The sequence below is a fragment of the Muscardinus avellanarius genome (genome assembly GCF_963383645.1).
Source record: "Muscardinus avellanarius genome assembly, chromosome: 2".
Taxonomy (NCBI): Eukaryota; Metazoa; Chordata; class Mammalia; order Rodentia; family Gliridae; genus Muscardinus; species Muscardinus avellanarius.
The window spans coordinates 58,856,156-58,875,557 of record NC_137787.1 but is presented as its reverse complement, the minus strand read 5'-3'; the positions used below and the strand labels follow the sequence as shown (position 1 = coordinate 58,875,557).

Here is a 19,402-nt window from a genome sequence, read left to right as displayed (position 1 = left end):
AAATAAAAAGACTAAAAAATAGGGCTGGGTGTGTAGTTCAGAGGTACAATGCCCCTGGGTTCCATCCTCAGTATTGCAAAGAAAAAAAAAGTTCTTGTGGCCAAGCATGTGGCACAGGCTTGTAATCTGGAGGCTGAGACAGGAAGATCAGTGTGAGGCCCTTTGCAACTCAATGAGACCCTATTTCAAAATAAAGAATAAAAAATAAGGCTGGGGCTGTAGCTCAAAGGTAGAATGCCCCTGGGTTCCATCCCCAGTACCTCAAAAAGAAAATTAAATAAATAAATAAAATAAGTTCTTGTTCACAGTTTAGACTTTTAGCTGTATGCCTGCATGTCATTTCCCATATGACCAGCCAGTAAATACCAATATTCTTAAAAATTGTATGATTTCATTTATAATGTTACCTCTGACTTATATGTCAGAGAAAGAATCGTTTTACATTTTAAGCTTTTACTTCTGGAAATTGCATTTAGAAAATTTCTTTTCAGCTTTATTTGAACTTTTTAAAAATGTATTTTAACTTTGCCTTTTCTAGTGAGTTTAGATAAAACCTTAGAAAGGAATAGATTTTGAACTTTTAAATTAAAAAGTATCCTGCAGGGATAATTCAAATAAATTGGAAGAAGTTAGGCCGAACACATACATAACTGAGCCCTTATCCTTATAGCTCCCATAGTGTAATGGATACTATGCAAGTTAAATAGATGTAGTTCCTGTCTTTTTGTAGTCACTGTGGACATTGCATATCATGATAAGTTCTCTGTGCTTAAATTTTTATATATTATTGCACAAGAGGTTAAGCATTGAAGCATTTGCTTCTGATACAATATGATACTAATATACTATCTTAATATATTCTTGAGGCTTGGGAATTTGGGCTGTTCTAGAGAGAAAGTTTGATTCATTTTTGAAGAAACCTTATCAATTTAAAGATGACTCATGCCTTAGTCGTGGTACCAGAGATTAATGACCATTCAGTGCTCTTATTTTTATAGTTTATCTGTAAGAAGTTAGTATAGTAGAAATCCTCCAGGTATTTGAAATACATGTTAATATTGAATTTTTTTTTTTTGCCAGTAACTAGCTAGTTAAGAGATATCTTCTCAAATAATATGTCTCATTTGAAAAGCAAGTTTTGAGTTTCTCTGTGACAAATAAGAACCATGAATTAGTTCTAGGAAAACAAGTTTTACAAAAGTCTTTTTTAATGTGTTCTATATAGAAACAGTTTTTAATAAAATGTTTGAATTAAGAAATTGGTTGCTTTTGTCTTGGCAGGTCTGGGGATGGAACCCAGGGGCATTTGACCTCTGAGCTACACCCTCTGCCCTATTTTTTATTCTTTATTTTGAAACTGGATCTCACTTAAGTTGCAGAGGACCTCACTAAGTAGCTGAGGCTGTCTGTGAACTGCGATCCTCCAGGTATCAGCCTCCCAAATGTTGGGATTACAAGGGTGGGTTGCCACGCCTGGCTAAGAAATTGGTTGATTTTTAAGTTAATGTAGTGAATATTACCAGTACTTAGTAAAATAAAATCAATTACAGATTTTGTTTTTCCAGGTTACATTTTCACGTAAATTCTTATTTATAGCATCCTTACTGGAAGAAATTTGCCATAAATTTGACTTAGTTTTATATTCATATTTTGAGATCAGTGTAGTTATTTGTTCACTGGTTATGAAATAAATATATTGATATTTCTTAATTAGGTCATAGCAACTTTTCATACTTTTTTAATACTATTTTCTAACTGTAAACTGTAAAGCATGCTTAGGTACAAGTCAGGTGACATGAAAAATTCTAGTAAGTGCACATAATTATTTCGTAACTCTCATTTGAGAAGCAGTTTTTGTCTGAGAATTGTTAAATTTCTTGAATTTCTTTATTGATCCATTAGAATTGATTAAAATTCCCTCTTAGGTTAGTTCTGATCACCTACCAGTAGGGGTCACTTTTACTCAAGGACTTTTTTCCCCCCTATTTCTCATCTGTGGAATGCATATTCTCCTCATAGCCTACTAGAATAGCATGGGAGTGAATGTAGAGCTCTGATTCTTAGAATCTTTGCTGTCTCTAAATTTTAAATGCAAGTTTTTGAGGTTTTTTAACCTCCTTAATTATTTTTAAAGCAAAGGAAACATAACCTGACTGAACTATAGATATAGTAACTTAGATTGAATAATAATATTTTTTTAAGAATAGCAACATTTTAATTTTGTGATTATAGAATCTCTTATTTAGTTAGTTGTCATGGTACTGTTTAATTATTTCAAATTCTAAATAAACTTTTTTGTATATTTAGAATGATGCACAATGATTTATAAATTACCAGTTGTCCGGAGGATCACAAACTAATCTAGATAATGTTTTTTAATTTGAGTATTTTACTTATAACAGTAACTGAAAACCTCGTTTTAACTTTTGAAAAACATGGCACTATTAAAATATGAAAATAAAGCTCTTGGTTTGAAAATAATTTAAAAGCCTCAATGTTAATATTATCTAAAAATACAAAACTCTAGCTACTTTGTAGTTATTTTTCAATAGTATTAGTCTCTTCCCATCTACTGTGTCTCCTCAGCATTAATAGGAATGGTATATTAACCAGTTTATGTAACTCATCTGTTAAGTGAAAATACCATTTAGTTAAGTATCAATAGCTGCACAATGTAGAAAGTGTCCTGAAAACTTTCTTAGTTATTTTTCTAGATTTCTAAATTTTTGCTTTGTTTTGTTTTGGTTTTTGGTGGTCCACTTGAACCTGGGGCATTCTGCCTCCAACCTACACTCCCAGCTCTATTTTTTATTCTTTATTTTGAACCAGAATCTCACCAAATTGCTGAGGCTGGCCATGAACCTGTGATCCTCCTGTCTAAACCTCCCAAGTACTAGGATTAAAGGTGCACCACCATACCCAGCTTAATTTGGAAATATTAAACATGCAGAATACTACAGTGATCACCTATACATCTACCTTGTATATTCAACAGTATATAAATTCAAAGTTTTTTGCTCTTTTTGTTCTTTATATTTGTTTTCTAGACCATAGAGAACTAAATTGCAGACATGATGACACTCACTGCTAAATATTTCAGCATCTATCTCCTAAAAAATAGAACACTACTTCATTATAATCACAATATCATTTTCATATCTAAGAAACTGCAGTAATTTCTTTTCTTTTTTTATTTTTTGTGGTACTGGGGTTCCTGGAAACCCTTCTACCTCCGGGCTACACTCCCAGACCTGTTTTATATTTTTATTTGGAAACAGGATCTCTTATGCCAGCGAGGCTGGCTTCGAACCTGTGCAGTCCTCCTGTCTCTGCCTCCCTAGCACGGGGATTACAAGCCTGCGCCATCACGCCTGGCTGCTGTAATTTTTTAATGCCACCTAATTCTCATTGTTTAATCCAATTATCCAATTTATCCTCAAAATATACTTTATGGAAAATGTTTATAAACTAAGATTTAATCTAGGTCTGCAAAGTTTCTTTTGCTTTAGATATTAAGGAACAATGATGTGGTTTGTACACTTGTAACCCTAGTACTTGGAAAGCTGAGACAGTAAAATTGCAGATTTGAGGCCAGCTTCAGCACTTTAGTAAGGCCATCAACAACTTAGCAAGATCCTATTTCAAAATAAATAATAAAATATGACTGGTGGTGTAGCTCAGAGATAAATAAATAAATATTACCAATAGAAATGTACCATTCTAAGTATAGTATAGTTTCCTCTCATTTCCTGATATATGCATATCTGTGTCCGAATCTCATTGTCAGTAGGACATGGACTTTATAAGTTGTTGGTAAGAATTTAAAATATTTTCATTCCTTTATTGTTTAAATATTTGTAAACCAACTACTCAAAAACATTTTAAATAAAAGAATGATTTTGAATTCTTTTATATTTTATTGGTGCATTTAAGCCAAAACATAAATATGCTCTGTGTATATTCCTCTTACTTTATGAAAAATGAAAATTTGCTCTAATCAGACTTCATATGTTTTATTAGAAATCAGTGTAGTCCTCTTATTTTAAACATTCCATATTTATAAATGTGAAGAAAATTCATTTTCTATTAATATTTTAGAAGCATTAATTGAAATACAAAATACTTTTATGCCAAGATTTGAAATTGCTCAGGTTGTAATTTTTTGTTTCTTAATCTATTATATTTCTACTAAGACCACAAAATAGCTAATAAGATAGTTTTAATGTGGTTTTGTTTCAAATGTGAATCTGAAGTTCTGTGTATATGTGTTATATAAGTGATTTGGGGGAGGCTTGAAATAGTGTATACTTGAAATAGTGCCTATTTGTCAGTCATGATATCTTGGTCTTACTTCCATCTGCTCTTGTGTAAATATTTTACCCTCACTGATTCTTATGTTTTTATCTGTAAAATGGGACTAATATCAGATTTACTACCTTGACAGGTTTCTTATATAAAACACAAACATATGAAAGCAGCTTGGAAATCATAATATTCTTTATAAGGTGACAGGTTATTATAATGTGTATAAAATTTCCTAATATTGTTTCTTTAGACTTGGCAGCGCTATTTAATAAGTCAATTATCTCATCAGTTATCAAAAGTGAGTAAATATATTGTATAGTCTTCAAAATAAGTCAGCTAATCCATTTATGGGTGAAATAAAATATGTATTATATTTTTAAAGATTAAAGATTTTCTTAATTAGAAGTAAATAATAGCAAAAATGTAGTTTATAATTAAGATGTATATTCTATTGGGTGAATCTCAGAAATTTGTTTAATATGTTTTATTGATAAATATTACTCAGAAGATAAATTTTTAAAAGCTCATGGCATTTATCAAAATTATGTAGTCTAAAAGCAACCTCTTAGTAGAACTTTAGCCATGTTAAAAGTTTATATGGATGCTGGGCGTGGTGGTGCAGGCTTGTAATCCCCGCTCTTGGGAGGCAGAGACAGGAGGATCGCGCAGGTTTGAAGCCAGCCGTGCGCGCTGGCTTAGGAGACCCTGTTTCCAAATAAAAATGTAAAGATAGTTCTGGGAGTGTAGCCCGGAGGTAGAAGGGCATCCAGGAACCTCAGTACCACCAAAAAAAAAAAAAAAAAGTTTATATGGAAATAAAAAGTCTTATTTGGGGTTCAGTTCACTTACTTTAATGCTATGGAAAAATTGTAGCTAATAGAAATTTTGCTTATATTCCTACAGTAGTGTTTTATTAAACAAAATTATTATGAATAGAGGTTGATGAATATTCCTTATTCAGAATGTTGAGATCACAAGTGTTTCAGATTTTGGAGTTTTTCAGATTTTGGGATACTTGCATAGACTTTACCAATTGAATATCCCTAATAGAGAAAATCCAGAAAGCTCCAAAATGTGAAACTTTGTGTGGTAAATCAGAGTTCAAAAAGTATGTTTTCTCTCATTTGTTAAAAAGGTACAGAGAAAATAGGAAGCATAAAAGACTTTAAATAATGCAAAGAGATTGGCAGAGTAGTTGAAGAAGGTTAGAGTTGAGAGTTACTAAGAGGAAGAAGAGAAAGAAGAACAGGTGAAGGAAATAGTTCAAATAATACTATGGTAATTTATGAATGTATTGTTAGCAATCTCACTAGTGTGGGGAAGGAGGAAAGGAGAACTGGGTAGAACAAAGAGAAATACACAAAGAGCTGTGTGCATATGTTTTGTTGTGTGTGTGTGGGGGGGGGGGGAGGGAGGGAGAGGGAGAGGGAGAGGGAGGGACTGGGGATTGAACCCAGGGGCATTTTACCTCTGAGCTACACTTCAGCCCTATTTTTTATTCTTTATTTTGAAATAGGGCCTAAGTAGCTGAGACTGGCTGCAAACCACTATTCTCCTATCTCAGCCTCCCAAAGTACTAGAATTACAAGTATATGCCACCATGCCAGGCTATGTGTGTTTTTAAGACACAGAACCTCACTGTGATATAAATTGTAGTGCACCAATAAGTTATAAAAATAAAAAGAATTTGGCCTAGAGATGCTCAGCCTGTATTTACTTTCCTTTGTTCTCTTTCCTTGAGATTTTTAATGCATGTCTAAATAAATATAGTACTAGTACAGTTCTTTCTTTCTTTCTTTCTTTCTTTCTTTCTTTCTTTCTTTCTTTCTTTCTTTCTTTCTCTCTTTCTTTTATATGTGTGTATGTGTAATACTAGGGATTGAACCCAGGGACATTCTACCTTGTAGGTACACACCCAGCTGTATTTTCTTTTCTTTTTTTTTTTAATTTTAAAATAGGGTTTCACTGAATTGTTGAGAATCTTTCTAAGTTGCAGAGGCTGGCCTGGAACTTCCGATTCTACTGTCTCAGCCTCCTGAGTACTGGGATTACAGACATGCGCCAACGTGCCGGGGCAGTTTTTATTTGTTGAATACATTATCTTATCCTTCAGAGTTTTATTGATTTTATACAAGTAAATTTGAGAAAACATAAAAATCTGGACACTGGATGGTTTTTCTATTTAAAAGGGTTTATGAGAAGGGATTAAAAAGATAATTTCTAGAGTTGTATATGAAGACATTACAGATAATTTTTAAAGTGTTTTGTCATATGACAGTTCCTACTGTCATCTTTCTCATTTTAATAAGTGTGTAGGAACCTAACATGGGATAGTCATAAATGGCATAATTCTTGAGGCACTGTGGTTAGTTTTATAAATTTCTACTTTATTCTAAAATAGTTCTAGCTTGAGGCTTGGTATTTCTTTAGTCTGTTTTCATAGGTCTTTGCTAGTCCATAAACAGATCTCATGGTTGAAATTAAAGATCCTATAGTTTATATATGTATGTGTTTATCTATTTTATATGTAGATTTCTCCTCTCCAAATATTTTATAGATGCTACTGATGTTTTGTCTTCATAAAATTGTATTAAAATTAAGTTTATTTTGTACTAAATATCTTATGAACCAAGTTTTTGATCTCTTACATAAAAGATAATATCCATTACTGATCTAGCTTCTTATTACCTTAAACTTGTATCACATTCTTTTCTTTCTTATTCGTTTCTTTTTGAAATAGAGATGTGCTCCTGCTTCTATTCGCCTCATGGACAACCAGCAGTTTCAGTTTGGTAAGTAAGGAGTAATAATTTTAAAATTTGCTCATTTAAGTGGCCTCCAAAATTTGTAGAACCAAAATGATGAATTTCATAGTTGCTGCCATTCAGGAAGCCCTCAGTCTAATGAAGACAGTTACATAATGTGTAGCATTGTTTGAGGATCTGTGAAAGAAGACTGCATGCGATCCTGTGGACCATAACTGAAGGGGCAGTTGACTCTACTGGTTTTGCTCAAGATGGGGATGGAGTATCAGAAAAGACTTCAAGGAGAGTGATATTTGAGCAGAATCTTCAATAGTAAATAGAGATTTGTCTGAGATTGTTTCTTCTCATCTAGCACATTTGTTCACGTATCAGCAAAAATATGAAGTTTTCCCTGGAGAGTAAAGCAGGAAGATCTCAGGTTCAAGGCCAGCCGAGGCAACTTGTTGAGACCTCAGACCTCATCTTAGAATAAAATGAGAGGCTGGGGATATAGTTCAGTGTTAGGGTGCTTATCTAGCATATGTGAGGCCTTGGGTCCAGATCCCCATTATTGCTTAAAAAAAAAAAAAAAGGTAAAACCTTAATGTCATGTTTGAGTACTCCAAGTAGTTCTGTGTCCCTAAATAGTGGGTAGGGTAAAGGTTGCCATTTATGATTAAGCTAGATAAGTTATGTTGAGCTTTGCAAAGTAAATTTGGACTTGATCTTGTCAGCAGTATAATTTCTTTGTGGAGGGAATAAAATTAATCAGATTTACACTGTGGAAGGCTCATTTTGCCAGTATTGGTCAGGATAGATTAGAAGAGTATAGCACTAGGAAAGCCAGGTATGGTGGCGCACGCTTGTAATCCCAGCATTTGGGAAGCTGAGACCAGAGGACTGCTGTTTGCAAACATCCTCAGGTACTTAGTGAGGCCCTTTGCAACTCAGTGAGACCCTGTTTCAAAAATAAAAAGACTAAAAAATAGAGCTGGGGGTATAGCTCGGAGGTACAGTGCCCCTGGGTTCCTTCCTCAGTACTGCCAAAAAAAAAAAAAAAAGAGTATAGCAATAAACAAAGTTTGAGTACCTTGAGTAAGGTATCAGCAATGAAGGTAGAGAGTATAGGACAGTGTTTTAAAGATCATTTAGCCAGCTGAATGTGGAAGTTTAAATAAAGAGAAGAATTGAGGATAACTTTGGGGTTTTGATTTGCTTGATATGGTGCTTGATGTGCAGTGGTATGTTGAGGTGGAGAATTCAGTAGGCACTTCTGTCTGAAAGCACTTTTTGTTTCTATTTTGTTTAAATTTTTAAACTGTCTGACATAATCTTTTTTTTTTTTTTTTTTTTTGGTGGTACTGGGGTTCCTGGAAGCCCTTCTACCTCCGGGCTACACTCCCAGACCTATTTTATACTTTTTTTATTTTTGGAAACAGGGTCTCTTAAGCCAGCACGGCTGGCTTCGAACTTGTGTGATCCTCCTGTCTCCGCTTCCCAAGTGCAGGGATTACAAGCATGTGCCACCACGCCCGGTTGACATAATCTTTTAATCATGTTTTCAACTCTAGTTTGATTGCTTCCATATATTTTTCATATACTGAAGTTTACTTTGGGATTTAAGTCTATAGAATTTAAATATTCTTATAATAATTCCTGAAATTATGGACATGATTCCTCAGTAATAAATACTAAAATCTAACACAGGCAGGCTTTTGTTTGTTATGTTTAAAGTAATTTAGATTTTAATTTGGGGAAGAATGATTATAGTTATATAGAATCAACTAAGAAAGTCAGGTTTAATTGAGTGATGTGTGCATGTATGCCTCTACCATCTTGTACTCCATTAAGATGTATGACTACAATGTACCAATAAAAATATTTTAAAAAGAAAGGTTTATAACATTATCAAATTAATTTTTTCTTTACTAATTTTTTATAATTTTTAATTAAACATTTTTTATTGGTGCATTGTAATCATACATCATAATGGGGCACAAGATGGTAGAGGCACACATGCACATATCACTCATTTAGCCCTAACCCATTCCCTTTCACTTCTTCTAAGTCAGTTGTTTATTTCTTTAAGTATATTAATTTCATTCCACAGGAGTGCTAGTAAACAAGAGTTGTAGATAAATGTGTTAAAGGTAGTTAAAGTAAATGAAAATCAAGCCTCTTCTGTGTTTTGGCCTGCATTTAGATATCTAGGTCATAAAAGAGACATGTGTCCAGTTAATAAGACCATGCCATCTATTTACATGTTATTGTTGTGGTAGATTATGTTATACATAGAAGTCTTTGTAAAGCTAACTATAATTTGTCCAGTTTTATTTGGAATCGGGATCTCTAACAATTTAAAGTGAGAGTTTAAAGAAAAGGTCCTCTGGTTCACATCCCTGTTCCACAGCTTTGTTATTAAGCCTACAAATATGCTCATACACTATCTTCTAGTTTTATGATTTTTCCTCTCTAGTCTTGACTGTGTCTCCTCTTGCTTTGCCCATCATTTATCTATGAAAGTGATTCTTTGAAATACAGATCTGAGCATGCTTCCTGTTTGGCTATAGTCATGTTGATTCCTTAGTATATTCATTGAAACCTTTCCTTTCTATACATTCTGTCCTTGCTTTATGATCAAGCAATAAAAGGAGTAATGCTTAGTGCAGCAAGGGTATCTAAGACCCTGCAGTAGTCATATGGCTGATTTGTCAGGGTTCGTACCATGCTGGTTAATGTATTACAAGCTATGTTACTAGCTGTTAGCATTTCTAATATCACCACTTTCTGCAGTACAAACCTTAACACATTACATAGAAATTATCTATTGCCAGTATATCAAAATTATCTACAGATACGGTTTCTCAAATTAGAGGCTGTTTCTTAGTCTTTTTTTTTTCATCTCCTGCACGTATCATATAATAGGCATTTATTTATTTAGGTTTTATTTTTGTAGTGCTAGGGATCAAACTGAGGGCTTTGCTACATGCTAGGCAAGTGTTCCACCACTGAACTGCATCCCCAGTTCTTTTTTTTTAATTTATTTACTATTTTTTTTTAGCACTGGGGATCTAACCCAGGGACACTCTACCACAGAGCTACATTCCTCGCCATATTTTATTTTTTAATTGTGAGATAGGGTCTTGCTAAGTTGTCCAGCTGGCCTTAAACTTACAGTCTTCTTGCCTCTGCCTCCTGAGTAGCTGGGATTTCAGGTGTGTGTCACCATGCCTGATCATAATAGGCATTTAGATGTTGAAAGAACTAATTGAGCTGGCAAAGAGAGGAAACAAATCCTGGATAATATATACAGTACTGAACATATTATCGATAGCATAATTTATTCAGTACCTTCTCACAACTGTTCTTCAAGATGAGATTCCCATTTTATAAACATTTCAGGGTTATTTTGTCCAGAGGCCACAGATCATCTGTGGTAGAGCTGAGATTGAACTCAATTTGACTGATTTCATAAACCCAATCTACAGTCACAAACCACTTTGAAACATAAACATAGTTAATAATTCCTCTTTATATGCTTTTATTAGTGCATTAGATTCTCACTCACTTCATAATGTAGTTCATACTGACAGTGACATGTGTGCACACAGCACTTTGTGGGCTTTTCCCAAGCTCCCTCCCCACACATGATACTGAGATTGGCATTGGTATTCTCACATATATACATAATGTCAGTGGAAAGTTCCTTTTAATTAACTAATTAATTAACATTGTAGGAACATAAAATTTACTAATCAAACTGTCTAGCTAGTAAATTTGGAAACTGGTTTACTATAAGAGATAAGACATACTAGTTGAAATATATTTAGAATATAATTAATTTGATAGTCATTATATTGAGAAAGTTAAAAGATAAAAAACTATCATCTAGTTCATACTAATGCTTGATTTAAAAGTCAGTGTCACTTTCATAATAATTATTCTTTAAAGCTATCAACTCAGTACTGAGGATATATATGAATAATTGCCCCTAATATAATGAAAATTATGCACATCATGTCAGTGGGTTAAGGTGAATATTTACTCTTAAGGATTATTTCATATTGGAGTAGTAACATTTAGAGTCCTCATGCATCGTATTAAAGATAAATGGATTTAGACTTTCAAATAGAGGATAATTTCCATTTTTGCAAGGACATACCACACATATTCATCACCTTTTTATATATTTATTTTGATTGTTGTTTATGTAAAATTTCATTTGGTATACAGGAAGTGAATATTTTGATGATATGTTATTTCTCACTAATACATGCCAGAAATTTTATCTTTTTTTGTGTGTTTGTGGTACTGGAGATGTAACCCAGGGGCATTCTACCTCTGAGCTACACCCTCAGCCCTATTTTTCATTTTGAAACAAGTTCTCACTGAATTGCAAAGGGCCTCACTAAGTACTTGAGGCTGTTGGGAACTGCGATCCTCCTGTCTCTGCCTCCCAAATGCTGGGATTTACAAGCATTTGCCACCACGCCAGGCTCAAAAATTTTATCATTTAAAGCACTGCTTGTGCTTGTAAAGCATCTCCAATACAATTCAATAAAAGAGAGAGAGTTACTAAACGAATCTCTTGCTTTTGATGCAGAAACTCAAAAAGATTGCTAGGTAGATCTCTCTGTAGTTCATTTTGTTTATATGGTTTTTTTGTTTTGTTTTAGTGACTCAGTTATAACATGAAATATCTAACTTTTAACCTCTAATTAAGACTTGGTCTTTTCTTAGTCTGATTAAGACTAGGTTACTTGGTCTTTTATGTAACACTGTTTTTTATTATAATCAACAGAAATGTAGTAAATAAGTATTATAAATTCACATTTCAAATTTTTTGTGTGTGTGTATGTGATGCTGGGGGTTGAACCAACGGACATTCTACCTCCAAGCTACACCTTCAGCCCCGATATTTTATTCTCTATTGAAATAAGGTCTCCCAGAGTTTCAAAGTGCCTTTCTAAGTAGATGAGGCTATCTCTGAACCCTGTATCCTCCCGTCTCAGCCTCCCAAATACTGGGATTACAAGTGTGCGGCACCACACCAAGCCCAAATTTAAAACAGTAGAATAGTACTAGTGATAGTTCTTTTAGAAGGAAGTTTACTTTTTACTTATTTTAAAGAAGGTCCCATCCTTTAAAAATAAGTAAACAAAATCCCCAAGCCTTAAATCCTTTTTTAAAATGATAAACTTATTTTGGAGATAATTTTACATTTACTAAGGACTTTGAAATTCTTTATAATTTTTTTTATATAAATGGTAGGCTACATCATTTCTGAATTGGGCATATAGCAAAAGGCCAGATGCATGACTCTTAAATGTAGCAGTCAAGAGAGTTGAGAAGTTGCTACTTTGAGAAAACAGTAAAAGGTTTTCACTCAATTAAGCTTAAACCGCAGGCAAAGATGTTAATTTAACAGACTCCATGACACCATTTATGTTATTTTGGTAATTTTAACTCTCCGGGTGTGATTAAGAAAGCAGTTGCTGGTTTTATGCTAAGAATTCTGGATGAGTTAAGAATTAATTAAGAAATAACCTTAAACTTTGTATTGACTCCACTTTTGGTTATACTTCTGAATGGTTTTTGTAAAAAAAAAAGTAAAACTGGTCACCTTTGGGTGTTCGTAATGAAATAAAAATTAACGAAGTCATTTTATGTGTATTAACTATACCAGTGAACGATAACCTGAATTATACAGTATTAATTACATCTAGTAATTTGACTTAACAGAGAATGGGTTTTGTAAAAAAAAAAAGTCATTTGTGATGAAGATCTTTGTGCTTTCATATTCTGTTAGGACACTTAGTTGAAGTAGCCTTTTGGTCTTCTAAGAACACAGAATTTGTCGTTAATTTAGTGTATAATTTTTTTCCTTAGGTCATGCTCTTAAACCTCAGGTTTCTTCTATTTTTACATCATTTTTGGATGGTTTAAAAAAGTTTTATATTACAAAGGTAAGCATTTCTATAAAATGCTACAATTTTAAATGCTTAGCCTATTAGTTTTATTTTCCACCTTCTACTCATGCGCACCTATTAAAAGGTTGTCTTTCCATGTTGCTGTGAACATTTTATAACTACTTTTTTGTGTTGAAATAAATATTTTATTCAATCATCCAATTTCAGAAATTTTCTTTTTCTAAAAAGTTTTGAGCTTTGTAAACATAATACTACATTGAACAGTCTTACTTACATTTTTAAGAGTATAGTTTTTTTTTAATATTTACTGAATTGCTTTCCTTAAAGGTTACACCACCTTATACTACTACCAGCATTATATGTGTGCCGTATTTTTGTTGTTGCCTGTTAAATAGTGCCTATAGGTTTTTGTTGTTGTTTTCAACTTATTGGGGGGGAAAATATAATTTATTTTAGTTGATATTTCTTGAAACTCCAATGAGACTGGACATTTCTTTTTTTTTTTTTTTTTTTTTTTTGTGGTACTGGGAGTGGAACCCAGGGGCTTTCTACTCCAGGCTATCCTCCCAGACCTATTTTATATTTCATTTGGAAACAGGGTCTCACTAAGTTGCTGAGAGCCTCACTTAGTAGCTGAGGCTGGCTTCGAACCTGTGCGATCCTCCTGTCTCAGCCTCCAGAGCTCAGGGGTTATAATCGTGCGCCACCACGCCCAGCTCCATTTCTATATTTTTAGATGTAATTTTTTTGTGAATTAGTTGGATATGATTATTTAGCCAATGTGGCAGGTTTAAAATTTTTTTTTCTTTGTTCTTTGATATGTACCCTTTGAATAATGGAATTACTAGATGTCCTGTGTTATTTTTTTAAATAATTACTTCCACTCGAGTGACTTTCTTTTTAATAAAAGTGTTTCTTTTTGATGCTTAAGTTTCAAATTTTTTCAGGCTCTTCTTGTGACTATATAATTGCTTTTAAGCTTAGACCTCTACCTCCCCCCTGCCCAGCTATGATTAGGGCTCTTTGCTTGCTTGTGTCTGTGTCTGTGTCTGTGTGTCAGTCTGTCTGTCTGTCTGTCTGTCTGTCTGTCTGTCTGTCTCTGTGTCTGTCTGTCTGTCTGTCTGTCTCTCTCTCTCTCTCTCTGTCTGTCTCTCTCTGTCTCTCATACACACACACACACCTCCTGATAAATGAGAATGTAAAACAAATTTTTTATTTGAATTTATTTCAATTTTATGATGTGAGATAAATATCTGAATTTTCACCTTCTGCTCCTCTAGTTGCTAAGCCGTTGTCTGAGCATCATTAACTAATCCCTGCTGCTTTTTCACTGGTTTGCCATGCCTAAGACCTCTTAAATAGTTCTTCAGTAGAGTAGACTCTATTGCAATATATCTGATTCTTTTAAGAGAATTTTTTGTTCCTGATAAATTAAATGGATCTGACTATTCCAGTTTTTCTCTTGTTACTAAGACTTTTCCTTTTATCACCATTACCTACCTGTTAATTATTCTAGAAAAATTTAGAGGCTATTTATCATCTTTAAAAGTTCATTGTTTTTTTTTAGAATTTAAAGAAAGTAGTTATTAATTTGGTCAAGTATTAACAGGTTTATAGTATGTAGTTTATGTAATCATGAACATATATCTTTCTTACCTTTTTAAACATGTTTTCCTAATGAAGTTATATGTTTCTTTTTAAGATTAGTCATGTATTTTAATTTTACATACAAGATCTCTTTTGAATATACTATTTAATAAAAAATTATTGTTTGTATATAGGGATATGATTGGGATTTTCCCCCTATATCTAGCTACTTTATATTTTGTGGCTTTAATTTGATTCCATATTAAAGTTATTAAGAAGTTAGTATAGTTAAGCCCAGATCAGAAGGGAAAGTGCAAAATGTATTTTGATTTACAATTTTACAAGGTAAAATTTATGTTATAATAACTTTTCATTATTATTTTTTGTAGTTTAAAGGATTCAATCCAAATCAGCTAAGTGTAGCCACGTTACTGTTTGAGGGGGACCGTGAGAAGGTTCTTCAACATGAAAAACAAGTGTATGACATTGCTGCAAAATTTGGGTATGCTTTTAAGTTTCTAACACCAAGGGAAAATTAAGCTAAAATTCTAATACCTCCAAGCAATTAGTAAACTACCAGGTATTAATGTTTCCATGTGGACTAAATGTTTCCAGGCAGTTATTAATTTTACTTTAGTATTAAATTTGTGGTAACTGATGACAGTAAATTTAAAATACTCTTGGTTTACTTTCAAAATTTGTAGGATGTTAGATTGATTGCTCTTGCGTATCTAATTGTATATGCCGTATACTAAATATTTTGGTTGTTTTAGACTCTGCATTAATGCCAGTTTTGATACTTGTTATTCGTTGTGCTAGAGCAAAATAGGAAAATAATTTATTTTCATATTATTTCTTAGTGATAATAGTGTATGTGTAAAGCACGCTATTAGTATATTCTTAAAATAAAATTGTGTTTAATCTGTGCCATTTGATGAATTACATATACTCCACCCCCTGTCACTTTTTTTTGTGTGCTGGTATAAAGAAACAGAAAACATTTCACATCTATAACCAACTGAATAATGATAGGGTGGTTTCTGTCTGCCAGCCTGATGGATTATAAGACTGATTGATGAGAGCTCTAGTGGAAATGCCATTTATCAGTCAGAACTACTTTTTTTCTTTTCCTTTTTAAATACTAAACTAACAGTTTTCTGGATGTTAGTCTTTACCTTTCTGTTTGCTTGTTTCTGGGCTAAAATAAATATTTACTTCTAAATTTTTGCTTTTTCGAAGAGAAAACAAATGAACACTTATTTGGAGTTACGTGGTTTGTGTGTGTGCCACTTTTATCTATTTTTATCATGTATAAATTTAGCCCATTCTAGAATTGTCTGAATTTAGTCTTAAAATACAGTGTTCTTAGAATAGAAAAGTAGAAAAGGAGAATAGAAAAGGAACTAATTTTGTAATTTTTAGTTTATTTTATACTGTTTTTAAGTATTAAAAATTAATTTCACACTTACTTTTGTCTTAACCTGGAGTTGAAATTTTAATTTCTTTTAAGAAATTAAATTTATCTTAAGAAAATTTTCATTAGTAAAAAATAAAGTTCACTAATCTTTCACCTTTTCATTTCCAACAATACCGTTTTTTGGGAATTCCTGTTTTAACTAAATTAGTCAAAAGTAAATTTTTTTATAAAGATTCATTTAGTGACCCAGTGCCTTGGATTTCAAGCCATCTCACTTGCTTGAATTTTTAAAATGTGAATAATTTTCTTCTCAGAAGGAACTTAGCCCTGTGTGTGTATTGAGCTTTTAGTTTTAAGGCTATGCTTTTTCTTAAAACATATGGTACTAGTTAGAAATAAAGAGATTTAGACTAAAATATTTTACATCTACTCCACCTTTAATTAGTAGAGGCTGAAAATTTAAAACATTTTTTCCTTATATATTTAAATTTGATTTGGACCTCAAATTTTTTCAGGATTTGTAAGGAAATAGAAGAGGAGATTTTACTGTAAGGTTTGAAACATTGTTACTGGGTTAAATTTGCTGAGTTTTACTATAGTCTTCACTTCCAAACGGGGGCACGCGTGCACACACACACACACACACACACACACACACACAGAGTTCACTTTGTAGGATCAGTAATTATAATCCTATAATTCAGAGTACTAGCAGTTTATTACTAGTTAGTAATGTATTTTCTGTTCGTTTTTTTTTTTTTTTTCTCAGTACTGAGTATTGAACCCAGGGGCATTCTACCTCTGAGGTACACCCCCAGCCCTATTTTTTTTTTTTTTTTTTTTTTTTGGTGGTTGGTGGTACTGTGGTTCCTGGAAGCCCTTCTACTTCTGGGCTACACTCCCAGACCTATTTTATATTTTTTTATTTATTTGGAAACAGGGTCTATTAAGCCAGCAAGGCTGACTACTAACCTGCGCGATCCTCCTGTCTCTGCCTCCCAAGCGAGGGGATTACAAGCGTGTGCCACTACGCCCAGCCCCAGCCCTAATTTTTTTTTTTTTTTTTTTTGAAACAGGGTCTCCTAAGCCAGTGAGCCTTGCTATGAACCTGCGCGATCCTCCTGTCTCTGCCTCCCAAGCGTGGGGATTACAAGTGTGTGCCACCACACCCAGCTGAGAGAAACTTTTTTTTTTTATTATCCTGTTATCAGAGGAAACCCTTTCCTCTCTTCCTCTTACTGATTCCTTATTTTCTCAACTTATTTTCTTTCCTACTTCTCTTTTTTTTTCCCCAGCCCTATTTTTTATTCTTTATTTTGAAACAAGGTCTCACTAAGTTGCAGAGGGCCTCACTAAGCAGCTAAGGCTGACTGCAAACCTGCAATTCTCATGTCTCAGCCTCCCAAGTACTAGGTTGCAAGTGTGTTCCACCACGCCCTGTTTTTTTCTCTCTTGAATTACTATAAGTTGATGATACAAAACTATTATTTTCTACCTTGCATATAATTTTTGTAGGGTATACTTAATTCTTGGGCACTGCCAATGTCTGGAACACACTAGTTGCTTGATTAAATATTTGCTGAATTAATTAATGAAACTGAGTTCTAAATTACTAATATCTTTATTTTTCTATTTCATCTATGCCTAGTTAACTATGCTATACCTGTAAGGCAGTGTATTTTTATCTTTATCAGACCATTTTATCAATTTTGTTTAATTTAAAGCCACCAATTGTCATATCAGCAGTAAGAATTTTGTTTCTTTTATGTAACACCATTCATTTATAACTAAAAAATAAGAGTGAATCTTTTAAAGATATGGAATCCAACTGTTCAAACATTGATACAAAGGCCCCAGAACAGCTGGTGTAATTCCAGCAATTTTGCTTACTTTAAACAAAACTTGTATCAAATTCATCCATTAAAAATAGATTATAGCAAATGAGATAGCAATTTAAAGCAGAGATAGAATGTTAGAAACTTTGGCCCAGATTGGGTTCTCATTTTTTTAAATTATTATTGGTTTCTCTTTAGTTATGTTATAATTAATTTTCATCCTGGCCTGCTTCATTTAGATGCAAAGTCTTGTGTTTTGAGTAACCCAGATTGTCTTTAGAGAGATGATTTAGGGCTCTTTTGATTTCTTGGTACTTAAAAATATCTTCTTTTAATTTATTGCAGAGGTCTTTTTTTCCCACTAGTGTTCTGTAGGCACTAATTTTTTTCTAATTATTTAAGACTTAGGGATATTTTTCTTATTTAAGGTGTCACTCCACTAGCCTTGAATCCTTAGTCATTTCTCATTCTGCATAAAAGTGTGGAAAAGGCACCACCAAGTTCCTGCTAATTTTTAAAAAATGTTAATTTAGCTATGTGCTTAATTTTTAATCAAGGCTTTATTAATCTATTTTCTATTTCTTTTGTTTTATCCTATCTTCCCATTACCTCATTTAATTTAAATTGTTTTTAATGAAGTACTTCCAACAATTTAGAACATTTTTATGAGTTGTTTTAGTCATTTCTTCCTTGCCTTCCACACCCAACTATAACACAAATACCTTTCATTGAACATACATGGCCCAACAGACTGTAATAGCCAAATATTGAATAATTATACTTTGATTGTTTATGTTTTGATTGTTTATTGTTATGTTTATGTTTATATTATACTTTGTTTATGTTTCTTTTACTTCTAAGAGCTGAGCAAATTAACATTAGCTGTCAGTATTTTGACATTTACCCTACAACTTAATACATTATCATTATTTTTAAAATGTTTAAGTTTTTTAACATAATTCAGCATGAGAGATTAGGTTCACCAGATGGCCATTTTACATAGAATGATTGTCTCTCATTTCTCCTTCACTAGATTTCCCAGTCCTTCCTCATAAGACAGTTTTAAATCTAAACCTAGCAGGGCGTGGTGGTACATGCTTGTAATCCCAGCATTTAGGAGGCTGAGACAGGAGGATGGAGGTTTGTGGACAGTCTCAGCTACTTAGTGAGGCCCTCTGCAACTTATTGCGACCCTGTTACAAAATAAAGAATAAAAAAAAAAAAATAGGGCAGGGAGTGTATCTGAGAGGTAGAATGCTCCTGGGTTCCATCCGCAGACCTGCAAAAAACAAATAAACAAACAAACAAAAACTAACAATCTTGTGAATTGATGTTTTATGTTTTATGGAAGAGCAAAAAGTAAAGAATGGATATTACTACTTAATTTTAATTTTAATTTTTTTATATTGGGGGTTGAACTCAGAATATTCTGCCTCTGAGCACCCTTTGCCCTTTTTACTTTGAAATGTTATTACCAAGTTAAGGCTGGCCTCCATCCTGAGATCCTCCTGTCAGCCTCTTAAGAGTAATGGGACTGCAGGCACGTGCTGTCACACTGGCTACATGTTTCTACTTTAGCATGAA

At 33.1% G+C, this 19,402-nt stretch overlaps 1 protein-coding gene across 1 annotated transcript in view; it reads left to right on the top strand.

Moving 5' to 3' along the window:
* AGPS (alkylglycerone phosphate synthase) overlaps nucleotides 1-19,402 on the top strand; it is a gene marked incomplete at its 3' end in the record, with an annotated part of 134,566 nt that overhangs the window by 81,001 nt on the left and 34,163 nt on the right. Inside the window, exons 12-14 of the mRNA XM_080690333.1 lie at nucleotides 7,046-7,097; nucleotides 12,939-13,015; nucleotides 14,956-15,068. Coding sequence (XP_080546459.1) covers nucleotides 7,046-7,097; nucleotides 12,939-13,015; nucleotides 14,956-15,068 — 242 coding nt within the window. The remainder of the gene's footprint in view (nucleotides 1-7,045; nucleotides 7,098-12,938; nucleotides 13,016-14,955; nucleotides 15,069-19,402) is intronic.